Source organism: Sminthopsis crassicaudata, chromosome 1 (genome assembly GCF_048593235.1).
Source record: "Sminthopsis crassicaudata isolate SCR6 chromosome 1, ASM4859323v1, whole genome shotgun sequence".
NCBI lineage: Eukaryota > Metazoa > Chordata > Mammalia > Dasyuromorphia > Dasyuridae > Sminthopsis > Sminthopsis crassicaudata.
In genome coordinates this window covers 97,430,091-97,443,577 of record NC_133617.1, presented here as the reverse complement: position 1 = coordinate 97,443,577, position 13,487 = coordinate 97,430,091, and the positions used below count along the sequence as shown (strand labels likewise).

Sequence of the window (13,487 nt, the reverse complement as noted above, 5' to 3'; positions counted from 1 at the left end):
GAAGCTAGGAGGCAAAGATTAGCAGAAAGACATGTGTGAAAATGCATGTAGGTCTGTAGATGTAGTGTTTTGTTCAAGGAATAATAAAGAAGTTAGTGTCATTAAGTTGTCGAGTATGTGGAAGGGAATAATATGTAAAATGACTACAAAGAGAGGAAGGATGCATATTATAAAGCACTTTAAAAGCCAAATTTTATATTTAATTCTAGAAGGCAATAGGGAGCTACTGGAAATTTATTGAATAACAGTGTGAACACTGCTTCTCTAGAAGTGGCTAGGAGGAGTAAGGGTAGGGTTAGAAAGTCCAGAGTTTAGTTGCTAATGAACTAAGGAGGTCCAAAGCATCCTCCCTGTGTACATCTTCAGGTATGTTCCATAGTGCATGCTGATGTATACCACATACTTTCTTTTAAAAACCCCAGGGATTAATCTGGTTTCTTCCTGCTCCACTGCTTCTTGTTTCTGATCAATTTAGTTTAATTGAACACTTACTATATTCATAGCATTTCCTAGTATTTCTGTTCTTTCTTATCTCAGTTTGGCATAGAACATTCATAGAGCCACTCTCTCTTCTTATGTCCCTAAAGCAAACATATGGGCCTTTTGAGATCTTATAAAATGTTTTTACATCTAACTGTAATAGCAAAAAGTTTTTGTTTTTCTCTCTCTTTTTTTTTTTTTTTTTTTTCCACTGAGACCTTGAAGATAAAGACAAGGCTTACTGAGGAGATAATAGTGCACAAAAACATTATTCTTAGTTGACATCACTTTTGGCCATATTGTCCACAAGAAATAAAGTGGATACTCTTGGTAGGAAGGGGTTATAATAAGAAATCCATTGAGCATAGGGATGCTGCTTTTAAGATCATTAAGGCATTTTAACCTTTGCTATAAATCTTTCCATAGAAGCATCTTGGATAGACATTGAGGTAAAATGATGTTAGACCAAATGTTAGAGTTGGGGTTCCTAGCAACAGATCTATAGAAGAAGTGAATAGAAAGAAAAGGATGATGGAAGAGAAGTTCTAAGCAACAGGAGATAAGGAAGGAAGAGTTCGCATGATAATTCTTCAAAGTCGGTCTTTAAGTACAGAATAGATTGTATAATCTGTCCATAAGGCGTACATACAAATAGATAATGGCTAAGTCAGGGATTTAATTCTTCCTTAGCTTAAAACAAAAGGATAATTCACAATATTTTATAACTTCCTAATATCAAATATTTTATAACTGGAAGGGAATATTAGAAATCATATGATTCAATTCATTTTGGTAAAGAGATTTAGACCTCAAGAGGTTATGACTCACCTAAGTCTAGTCACTAGATAGAATTAACTCGAAATTCAGTACTCTTTACTATGCCATATTAACTCAAAAAATTTTAGTTAGGAAGAGGTCTCAATTAATATTTTGACTTTGAATTTTAATTTACAGGTAATTGTTAAGATTGTTCTTTCAGCCCTCTATGAGAAATACATATTTTTAAAAGGAGGAAGGAAGGTGTGATACAAACTTAATTCAGCATTAATTTTTTTAATAACTCTGTATTTAATGTATTTATTGAATATTTGTTATTTGCAGAGATGATTCATAGGCTAACAATGAAATTTTTTAGATCATGTTTGTCATCTTGCCACAGTGGAGCTAAAAAGGACACATAAATTAGAAGGAAGCTTTTGACTTAGTATTAGCAAATTATCTAGACTAGCATATAGTAATACTGAGCTGGGAGACTCTGTAACTGAAGCTTTTCTATGAGTACTTTTCTATCTGTACCCAATGTTTTTATTTCTTTTCCTTCTTATTTTCTTTTTCTGCCTGTGATTATTGTAGCATTTCCCTTGCCTCTCTTACTACTTCCCTTCTAAGGGGATAAGACTGATAAATATTCTTTCCTTTATTTTACCCCCTCTTTACTGATGTTTTTATATAAGTATTAGTGCTTAAATACTGTCTGTCCCATCATACCTGTCTCTCCCCCCCTGCTCTAAAGGCATCTTCTGCTCTCACAGTCTTTTTTGTTTGTTTTTGCCTCATAATTCTTTAGTCCTTTGTGTTACCAAAGTTAAAAAAAAAAAATCTGTGCCACATCTTTTTTATAGAGGAGGAAAAATAACCCAAAAATATAGTGGAGGGAATGGTATAGGAGAAAACTTTTTTGTTCCTGGCTATTTGACAGTATTCAGGAATTGCTTCACATCTCTGTAGGGTAATAATCATGAACCTTTTGTTACTCAACCCATGACTCAGAGTGCCAAAGGAAAAAAATGGTTCCCAGGTTAATCCCAAAGAAAAAAAATGTTTCCCAGGTTAATCCTGGTACACTGGTAATGCTAGCCAAGACCTTACATTTCTGAATTTCTGTTTATCACTACAAGTCCTTTTCTGTTCACACAAGAGTCCCCAGGACTCAAAAATGTATCCCTTTACCTCAGTTTTTTCCTCTTAACAGGCCAAAAGCACTATGATCATTAACAGAGACAAGAGTCCCTTTCCCAATATTAGAAGAAAAAGAAGTGTGAGAAGATCTGTCCTAGAATGGGAAAAATGGTTCTATAGGACAGTTAGTATGATATTTTTGTGGGCTAGCCATAGAACTTTGTCTGCATGTATAATATTGTTTATATAGAAAAGTGCATTCTTAATTCTAAACAACCATAGTTGCTTCTCTACAGAGATCCATAAATTGGCAGTTACTTCTGGATTTCAAATTTATCCTGACCAAATTAGGATTTATTGGAGTTCTGCCTGAAACTCAAATTATTATGCTATTAATACATTTCACTATTGTATTAAAATTCTTTCTTTATTAAATATTTACTTTTTATAAATGTATTTGCCTTTAGTTTTAGTTCAGTATTCTTGATAAACAACCACAAGTTTTGTTTTGTCCAAAAATCTCAGTATACTTTAAAAAAAAAAAAAGGATTAACAAAGGCACAAAATAAAGCATGTTATTTTAAAAAAATATAGCAACATTCAGCTTCCTAAAAAATCAAGTATGAAACATTGTAAAAAAAAATTGAGAGAGTAAGGAAACAAAAACTGACTTTTTAAAGGATATTTTATATTAAGAAAAATTGAGACATGATGTGTTTTAAATGTTTGTATCATAATTGGGTAATTAGTTTGACCTGCTAGTTTGAAAATTAATTTTTACATTATTGTCTTGATAATGGCATGAGAATATTATTTTTACTTTGAATAATTCTAGTATGTCAAACTATATTATGGAAATGAAATGAGTAAAACTCCACAGAAAGAAAAAGGGAGAGAATAATTACTTTATTATATATAAACAATGCGAGGTTGTTTGGTGTAGTAGATAAAGAGCCAGCCTTGAAACCAAGAAGAACTGGGTTCAAGTACCCTTCCGATACATAATGCCTCTGTGACTCTTAAGCAAGTCACTTAATTCAATTTTCTAGACCCCAGCTTCTTAAATTATGGGTTGCAATCCCATGTGAGGTCTAGTAGCTAAAGCAAGGGATCATGAAATTATGTTTTATTATCAGTAAATTTTCTATTTATATGCCTCTCATATATCTATATACCCAGGGTACTGTAAAAATGTCTTGGGCAAAAAGAGGTACTGAGAGGAAAAAGTTAAAGTCTGGATAACTCTTTATGATTATAATTTGTAGAGAAGATACTAGCTTTCAGTGATGGAGGGATTTTCTTCTCTTGGGACTTCCCTGTAATAGTAAAGTAACAGGCGTAATCCCTAGATTAAAAAGAAATACTGCAATCTGAGAGAGAAGTGTTGTTTTTTTTTTGTTGTTGTTTGTTTGTTTGTTTTTAATACTAACATCCTGTTCTATGTAGAAATCCCCTGTATTTTGTTTCCAGGGACAGAAAAATATATAAATCATTGTGGTGTGAGATAAGAGCTGTATTATTCAGTTCATTTTCATTTATAGATAACTCTGTTAAAGAGCTGTTATTTGTGTTTGGTTTGGAGTCAGGAAGATATTGGTTTGTATTCCATTTAAATCACTAGCTGTGTGACCCTGGACAAATCATTTAACCATTCTTCCTTTTTCTTCATCTGCAAAATGAGGAGATGTTGGACTCAGTGGCCTGTAAGGTCCCTTCAATACACCAATAATCCTATGAAGTTTACTTCCCTGTAATATCCATCCATTGCTCTCTGGGAAGACACAGAAGTGTAATTCCAATTTCACAATGGTTCTACCCACAGGAATCCAAAATCCGTTCTTATGTAGAAGAAATTAATGGTTTAGTTAAGGATTGGACCAGGTAATAAGTAAATTAAAAGTAAAAGGTATAAAGCATGATGGTGTATGTTGTGCACTCAGGTTATACAGGTATATCCTTGTATGCACACATACATGCACATGTGTGTGTACGTGTGTGTTCCTGTTATCCAGTTATTCTTTAGGGTAAATAATCCCATTTCTTTGATCTTCTTGAGCTGACAAGGTTTGAAGTTTCATTATCATCCTCTTGATATGCTTCAGTTTTTAACATCTGCTTTAAAACTGAAATATAGAATTGAACGTGCCAAGCCAGATGTGATATAATGGCAGAGTATACTATGGGACAGTTGTAATGACCATTATACATTTGTGAATATAGTCTGAATACATTGATTTTTTTTTTTTTTGCAAGTTAGCTCCTTAGCTTGTAGTTAACCCATTAATCAACAAGTAAATACCTATTGCCCAATACTGTGATTCACAAGTTGAAGCAATAGAAGGAAACTAATTTGGTGATATAAGGATACCTGTAAGATCTTACATGCTTCATTAAGTCAACTGCACAAGAATAGCTGTTTAACTTAATAGAAGTGCATTCGGGAAAAAAAAAAACAAAAACAAAAAACAAAAACAACAACAACAAAAAAAAACACCTGGGGATCATTATTGACTGAGCAATTTTTTCTTTTGAATCTTTAGTCTATTATCCAGTTTGTTAGTTATTTCTTTCAGCCTGATGCCATACTACAATTGATATTTTCTAGGTCTTCGGGCTGTAAATAAAAATGTTGACTGGTGTGTGCTTACTAAAGGATCCAGTGGACTAACACTAGAGATTCCCTTCTTTTCTTCTAGATTTCCATTAGTATATTTCTAACACTTTAAAGTTGTTGTTTTCCTGCAGGTTGTCCAATTCGCATTTCTCTGTTTTGTTTTTGTTTTTGGTTTTGTTTTTGGTTTTTTTTTTGTTTATGTTTTTTATAAAAATATCATGAGATGTTTTGTCAAAATCCTTACCAAATTCTGGATACCTTTCTAGTATTCCCTAAATTTTCAGTTTAGTTACTATAAGGTCCTATTTTTACTTCACTGTGAGTATCCCATGCACATCCCCCTCTGTGACTTGGTACATGATTTTCAAGAACTGTTGCAGCTAAAAAATGTATGTGACTAAGCTGATGATGAGGTAAACTGGTCTTCCAACAGTCTGCAATGATCTGTCAAAAATTTAAATTTGACATTCTCAAATAACTTTCTAATTAGACTTAATATTAGAGCTTGTTTTTGAAAGAGCATAGTTTTTGAAAACCCTAGATCACCTCCACAATGAGAAATCAGTCTAGTCTTTAAAGGAATATAAGCCTTTAACCCTAACAAAAAAGGAATGATATTAATTTTCAGTGAACTCTTGCTGCCATATGATGTATAGACTTCCCTCTCTAAGAGCTGAAACTGCCATAATCCATTTTAAAAATGTACAGGGAATTTTGGAAATCAATCATAGCAACATTTGCTCACTTCTTGTTATGACACCTCTCACATTCATAAAAAAATTACTTTTAGGTTCTTTTGATTAAGTCTAAATTATTTCAGTATTCTGGGAAATAATCCTTAATGGTTGAATGGATTTGACAGTTTAATTCTCCTTTATCATTTCAGGTTTCACATTCTTCTTAGTAATTTTTATTCTATAGTTACCAATATGAAAATAATTGTTGCTGCTAGAAAAAATAGAAGTAAAAAATTAAATTCTGCTCTGCCATTAACCCCAGATACTGGACCTATTCCTTTTAAATTATTTATTCTTATGAACATCATTGGTCCTTTTTAGAGATATACTGTCATTTTGTAGCACTCCCATCACTCTGTTATCTGAAATCTTGGTAAAGAAAACCAAATCTCATTTATAATCTATGTAGTCAGGTACTTACTTTTCTCTTTCACTATTAACCTTATATACTTAAATATTTATTAGTTTATTGGCTTTTTCCTAGTCTTCCATATTTCCTCAGAATTATTGTTCTGTGAAATATTTAGGTGTTCCTGGGGAAAACAAAACAAAACAAAACACTTCTATAAAATTGGAAAATATACACATAGAATTTTTCTTTATTTTTTAGACTTGTCAGATGTTGAGTTCTTAGATGACTCTTCAACTGAAAGTTTACTTCTGAGTGGTGATGAGTACAATCAGGACTTTGATTCTACCAATTTTGAAGAGTCTCAAGATGAAGATGATGCCCTTAATGAAATTGTCAGGTGTATTTGTGAAATGGATGAGGAGAATGGTTTTATGATTCAGGTAATTGTTTGCTTATATTTCTTTTAATCTTGAATATTACTTTAGATGTTTGATAAGTATATTACTACTATCTTTTTCTGACTGCTATTTTGTGAATATGTGTGTGTGTATATATATATATACATGCATATATATTTACATATTATATTTATAGATGTATGTATGTATATCTTCAAATTCATAATTGTACAAAAGAAAAACAATAGAGTTCAAGAGAAATTTCTTCCATAAGGTAAGTAGAAAAGTCTTTTGTTTTATAATGATAGTGTAGGTTAATGAGTAGAGGACTGAACTTGAAGACAGGAAGACCTAAGTTCAAATTCTGCCTTTAAAATTTACATGGGCAAGTAAGTCGTTTAAATTAAACACTTTTCTTCATTTGTAATGTACCAATTTATTTATCTGTAGTACCAATTTATTTTGAGGTTCAACTGAGATAATGTGCATGCAATGATTTGCTAATTTTGAAGTCATTTATAGAGATCAGTTTTAATTAATAGTCAACATTTTAAATCCAAGTCTTCAAGGAAGATAACATGGAAGATATATACATACACACACATCCATAACAGTATGATCTAGTATTTTAGGGTGCTAAAGCACAGAAGAAGCTGGAACTGATTAGCACAGCTAAGAACATCACAAAAGGTTATTGTTAAAAAAAAAATAATTTGTAGAAAAAAGAATCAAGGAAAGGATAAAGTGAATGATTAGGATGGATGGAACGATGATAAATAATAGAAGCCAGAGACTAGGTAGAAATGTTAAATGCTTATTTTGCTTCTGTTTTTTCTGCAAAGGAGAATGATTTTTGGAATTGGAAAGAATACAACAACAATAAACAATAGAGAATTCATAACCAACACAAGAGCACAATCATAAGAAAGCATTTAGCTACATTTGATGAGGTCAGGTTACCACCCCAAAGAAATTGTATATTCAGTTATTTATAGACCTGATGGATATGATTGTTCAATTATTGTTAGTGATCTTTGAAAGGTCATGGACAATTAGAGAAGTACAACAGATTGGAAGAGAACTATGATCTGGTTAAAAAAATGGGAAAAGAATAAAATCTGAAAATTCTAGACCAGTAATTTTGACTTTCTGACAAACTTCTATGATAAGTTGTAGTCACAGAGAACCATCATCAACATCATATGCCTGATGGATTTTATTTATTGGATCAGGAAAATTTTTTAGTTATAGTTTGCCTTGTTGAATGGTCTTGGCAAAGTATTTGACAAAGCTTACTTTTTTATGAATAAGTTAGAGATGTAGACTAGATAGTAGTATACTTACTTGGACTAAGAACTGGTTGAATAGATAAATCCAAAGAAAAGTCATTTGTGGTACTATGAAATCTGGTGAAAAGTATCTTGTGAAATGTGGCAGAGATCTGTATATTAGGCCTGTGCTTTTGGACATCTTGTCTTTGACTCGAATACAAGCATGGAGAACAAACAGATCAAGTCTTTTGACAATAGAAAGCTAGGAAGGAGAGCTTATATGTTGGATGATATAGGAAGGACCTAGAAAGATCTTAATAGAATAGAATATTGAATTTTAATAAGATGAATTAAAAAATAAGGTGAATTTAATAAGATGAATATAAAAAGAAGGCATCTAGATCATGCAAATAAAAAATATAGAGTTAGTAGAAACATAAGTATATTTGAAGGAATGTCATATGGATGAAAGATTTGATGTGTTATTCTTGAGTCCTGAGAATAGAACTATATACATTGGGGAGGAAGAAAAAAAAAATCAAATACTGGCTTGATGTGAAGGGGGAAAAAAAAAAAATTATAACCATGAGTTCTAAAAGAGGAATGAGCTTTGGAGGATAGTATGTTTACTCTTGCTGGAGTTTTTCAAGTGAGGGTTGTAATCACTTGTTAGGTTTGTGGCAGAGGACATTCTTTGTTTTTTAAGGTATTGGTTCAATTAAATGGCCTTTGAAATTCTCTTCTGTGGGACTGGTACTAAAATTGACTCCATATTTTTCAAATATTGGCAAAGCAGATAAGTTTCCATTTGTAACTTTCTCTTGATTACTTGCTGACTTTACTATTATGTGATGAGCAGAATAGTTTATCCTTCATTGGGCAGAGTTCAATGAAAAATACTCCCAATGTACTTATTAAAGAGAGAAAACATACAGCCTTAGTTCAGTCATTATCTTGGCTAACTCCTTTGCTTATATTTAGCTGCCTTTGGTAACAAGAGAGACTTGAGCTATAGTTTGAAATACTGGGTAATGATATGGAAATAGTGGAAAATGACAAATCAGGGAGAGACCTGCTGTGATCAGCGAGCTTGCTCTCCTCTTTCTATGCTCTAATTAACTCCCAGAAGTGATCTAAAAAGAGCACCAAAGAGAAATAAGGAGAAAATACAGTGAGTCATCTTTCCAGCCTAATGTCACAAAGTTGATTACAAACAAGTAGCCAAGGCAGAAGCTGTGAAATAAGGATGGTTACATATTGTGATTGTATGCATTTAGATCTCTTTTAACACCAGATCACCCAGAGATAATTGAAGACTCAGTCTTAGGCTCAAGGAAACAACAAAGAGTCATCCAAAGATGTGTCTAGGTTTCCAAACTAGACTAGCCCTGAAAAGATCTCAGACTTAGCCACATTCACTGGCTCTGCCGAGGATTCTTAGGCAGTCTAGCTGTAAGAGGAAGAATTTAATGGCTATAATGACCCATGAAACAGATTAAAAATAGAAAAAAAATGTAATTTTCGGTTTAGCTTGCTGGAGCTCCTTTGATGGGTTTTGGTCTCAGCAGAATGGGCACCATGAAAATGGTCAGGAATAATCTAGAGTCTTTATTCTGGCCCTGTCTTGATCTTAATGGAGTAGTGCAGCAGTCAGGAGAGCCACCAGGAGGATGGTCAAAAACGGAATGTCTTTTTTCCAATCCTCTCACCCTTAAATACTCTATTACAGTTACATCATTACAGCACACTAAGTATATGTGAACTAGAGAACCATTATATTACCATGTTTATTATTTTTTCTTTTAAAAAAATAACTTTACTTAAGGATCTAATTTCAAAGAATTAATGTGATCTAGACAGAAAAAAAAAAGATAATTTGCTTTTTAATTGGGCTAATGGATCATAAAAATGCCTTTTGTTTTTCTAATAGTGTGAAGAGTGCTTATGTTGGCAACACAGTGTCTGTATGGGACTGCTAGAAGACAGTATCCCAGAGCAGTACATCTGCTATATTTGCAGGGATCCACCAGGTAGGAATTTTCTTACTTTGTTCCTTAATATAGTTATATCCTGTAAAATTCTGTTTTAAATCAGTATTCACTGATACTGTGAAAATATAATGTTGTTGAAACAAAAAAGGAACTATGTTATAAACAGGGAACATCTTCCCTAATTTAACTCAACATTCTTATTGTAAAAGACTAAGTTAGGGCTTTATAGAAGTGGAGACTGTATGATCTTTATCATAGTAATGCCAAATTCTTCTCCACCAGCTCTTCCCCAGAGCTTTTGCTGTAGACTTGAGGCTTCTCTGTTAGACAGAACAAGGGTGAAGGAGAAGTTGCTTCCCAGTATATGTTATCTGGTCCACAGGTTGGGAGGGGCTTTGGAAAACTGATCCTAAAGTGTTGGGCAAGTAATGAAGACTGGTTTTTATTATGCTACTTCTCCTCTGCATTCTCACAGTTTTGTATTTACCCTATTATTACTTCTCAGCCTCTCCACAGCTCTGCCACTCACCTGCAATTACAAGCCCTATAGCCCTTGCACAGCCTCTACAATAGACAATAATTTTTGTCTGTTCTGTGTCCTCACTCATTCTCTTAAGTGCCAGTGGAATCTGCCTACCTAAAAAATTCAGGAAAGGAGTATCCCATGGTGTGGGTTAGATGTTGCCTTATAAAACACACTTCTGCTAATTTGTTGTCACTATCCCTGATTTGCTCAGTAATCATTTGCTGCTGCTATCATTCTCTACCACTAAGTAGATGGATAGAATTTATTTAGTACAAGTAGGGAAAAGGTACTTATCCAGAAAAATGTTGCAGTGGGGTGGCTTAAGATGAGTTTTATGGATAAGATATTAATGTTATTCCAGAATTACCTTGATTGAATCAACAGTGTTTGAATAAATGTATATATTCATTTTATATAAGTACATGTACAATTTATAATTTATTCCATGCTATAAACAATATAACATTCTCTGACCTATAATTTATATTTTTTAATATTTTTGGTATGATATTTTTGCTAAAGTTTTCAAAATGCTTTCAAAAATGTTATCTCTGTTATAAGATGCTAAAAATATAATAAAATAAATGCAAAAATACCTATAATTATCATTATACTAGAAAGATATATTTGTGTCTTTGGTTATAGAAGAGGTCCTCTCTGTTCCCTTTTCTGTGTATTCCATTCTTGACAGTATCAATGTTTTATACACATGTTCTTATTATCACAAGTAGGAAAATGATCAGAGTGTTGCATACACTTGAACTGAATTCATAGAGACATTAGTCAGACTTACTTACTTGGAGCTTCCCTTCTTGTCACAGGGACTTATTTAAAGACAAACCACACCTATTTCCCAGACAACTACAAATAATAGGTAGATGTAGAAAAGTAAAATTAAAGAATTTTAGAGTTGGGAGGGACTTTTATTTTGTAGTCTAATATTTTCATTTGACATCGATGACTTAAATTGAGATTAGTAGATATAAACCTACTTGTCCAGTGCCCCTAGCAGACCTAAAATGGAATTCAAATTTATCTATCCTATGCTTTTACCCTATCAACATGCTATCACCCCTTTTTAATTAGAGTTAATTTTACATGCTAAAATAAAAAGTACTATCTTTTTTTCCTCAATTGAAAAGAAAAACCAACCAAAAAATGTACACATCTGGACTTCAAAAATGCCACTCAGAAATGCAAGATTTTAGACATTTAGTCAGAACTAAGTGACAGTTTTCAAAGTGCAAATTAGTGAGAACAAAGTAAATCAATGTGACTTCCCTTCCCTCTCAACTAAAGGTTTGTTGGCAGTTGATAATTTGGCATTTAGAAGTAAAGACTGACTTCAAGCTTTTCAGCTTTTGGTAACTGTATCTTTGTAATATTTGTTCTTATATAGCTTACTGTAATTTCCTTGAAACTAGAAATTGTTTTTAAATTATCAGTACTATATCCTTTGATACTGCTGTAAGAAACAGAATCTGTCCTATCTATCCACAACAATTATTGGTAGTGGAAGATTTTACAGGAAACCCAAATTGGGTCGCTTTGTAACTTAGATGATTTCATTATTCACAGGTCAAAGATGGAGTGCAAAATATCTTTATGATAAGGAATGGTTGAACAACGGGCGAATGTGTGGGTTATCATTTTTAAAGGAAAATTATTCTCATCTCAATGCCAAAAAGATAGTTTCAACACATCATCTGCTTGCTGATGTATATGGTGTAACAGAAGTACTACATGGGTTACAACTGAAGATTGGAATTCTAAAGTAAGTGGAAATTCATAGAAAAGGATGAAATTTGAATACTGGTGTAAGAAAAAGAAAGAAAGAAATAAAAAATGTAATTAATCAAGACCTGGGTTGGGTTTGTTTTGTTTTATTTTACTCTTAGTTAAATGTTATTTATCTTATTTTCATAAAATCTTCTCCTTTTCTTGACTTAAAATTTCTGCACTAGTAGACTCTCAACAACTCACAGTTAGATTATTTTTAGTAGCATTATAATTAGCCTCCCTGCCTGCATAATTCTTCTAGTCTTCTTACATGTCACTTCACCTCTACAAACTGTGATTTAGTGACACAGTCCTCCTTTCACAGGACATTCCGTCTCCTAACTGAGCATTTTTTCTGGTGATTCCCTCCCTCCTCCCACCTCCCCTCCAAACTCTCTTTCTTCCTCACTGCCTCCTGGCTTCCTATGCTTTCTTCGGGTCTCAGCAAAAATCCCATCTTCCATAAGATTTGTTTAGTCCTCTTTTACTTTTGAGTCTTCCCTCCAGGATTGCGTTCAGTTTATCCCATATATATCTTGTCTATACATAATTATCTATATGTTTTCTCTCCACCATTGGACCGTGGGCTCCTTCTGTTTTTAGGCTTTTTTTGGTATCCATAGTACTTAGCACAATGACTGGTACAAGGTAGGAATTTAATGAATGGTAATTGAATGACTGGCTTTCCTTCTTGAAAGGGCTTTTTGCATTATTTTGTATATAATTAATATATTCTTGTTTACATATTCTTGTAGTAAAATGTCCATTCTTTGAGAGTAGGTATTCTTTTTTGTTTTTGCCTACTGCCTAAGCACAGTATCTGACAGGTAGCACGGACTTCATGAGTGTTAAATAAATTAAATTGAAAACCTGATTCTCACAGGAATGTTTTCTGCACTCTGCTATCATAATGAATTCTTCCTTATCTATTAGAGACAGGATAGAGTAAAGAAGTACTGAAACTATTGAACAAGTGATAAAATGCAAATATGCATTCATTTTGGTGCTTAACGTAAATGCATATACATATTTAATTGTGGAATTTCACACTTCAGAGAAAAATAACATTTTGTAAATAAAGAATCTCTTATAGATACTAGTTCTCTCCTCTTTCATTGCCTAAGACCTGTCCCTATACTAATGGTGGAAGCCCTACAATGGCTCACATTGTGATCAAGCAACATAAGAATGTGGTAGGTTCATAAAAGATGTCCAGAGCCCATTTGGATAATCCACTCATAAATAATTTAATAGAGATTTGTTGTAATTATAAGTTTCATTATGATATTTTAATTAATTGTAAAAGGGGAAAATTATCATTGAAATTAATCAGGATTCCATTAATATGATTATTTTTAAACTTTTCTATCTCTTTACACTCTTAAAATTATGTGGATTATATCTATCAATATTTATTATATTAAAATTAAAACATCCTAG

General features: G+C 32.7%; 1 protein-coding gene across 28 annotated transcripts in view; it reads left to right on the top strand.

The window, feature by feature from the left end:
* PHF20L1 (PHD finger protein 20 like 1) overlaps positions 1–13,487 on the top strand; it is a 111,027-nt gene that overhangs the window by 82,648 nt on the left and 14,892 nt on the right. For all 28 annotated transcript variants that reach the window (XM_074265175.1, XM_074265169.1, XM_074265295.1 and 25 more), the window contains 3 exons: positions 6,341–6,522; positions 9,682–9,781; positions 11,847–12,042. In XM_074265175.1, the coding sequence (XP_074121276.1) occupies positions 6,341–6,522; positions 9,682–9,781; positions 11,847–12,042 (478 nt within the window). The remainder of the gene's footprint in view (positions 1–6,340; positions 6,523–9,681; positions 9,782–11,846; positions 12,043–13,487) is intronic.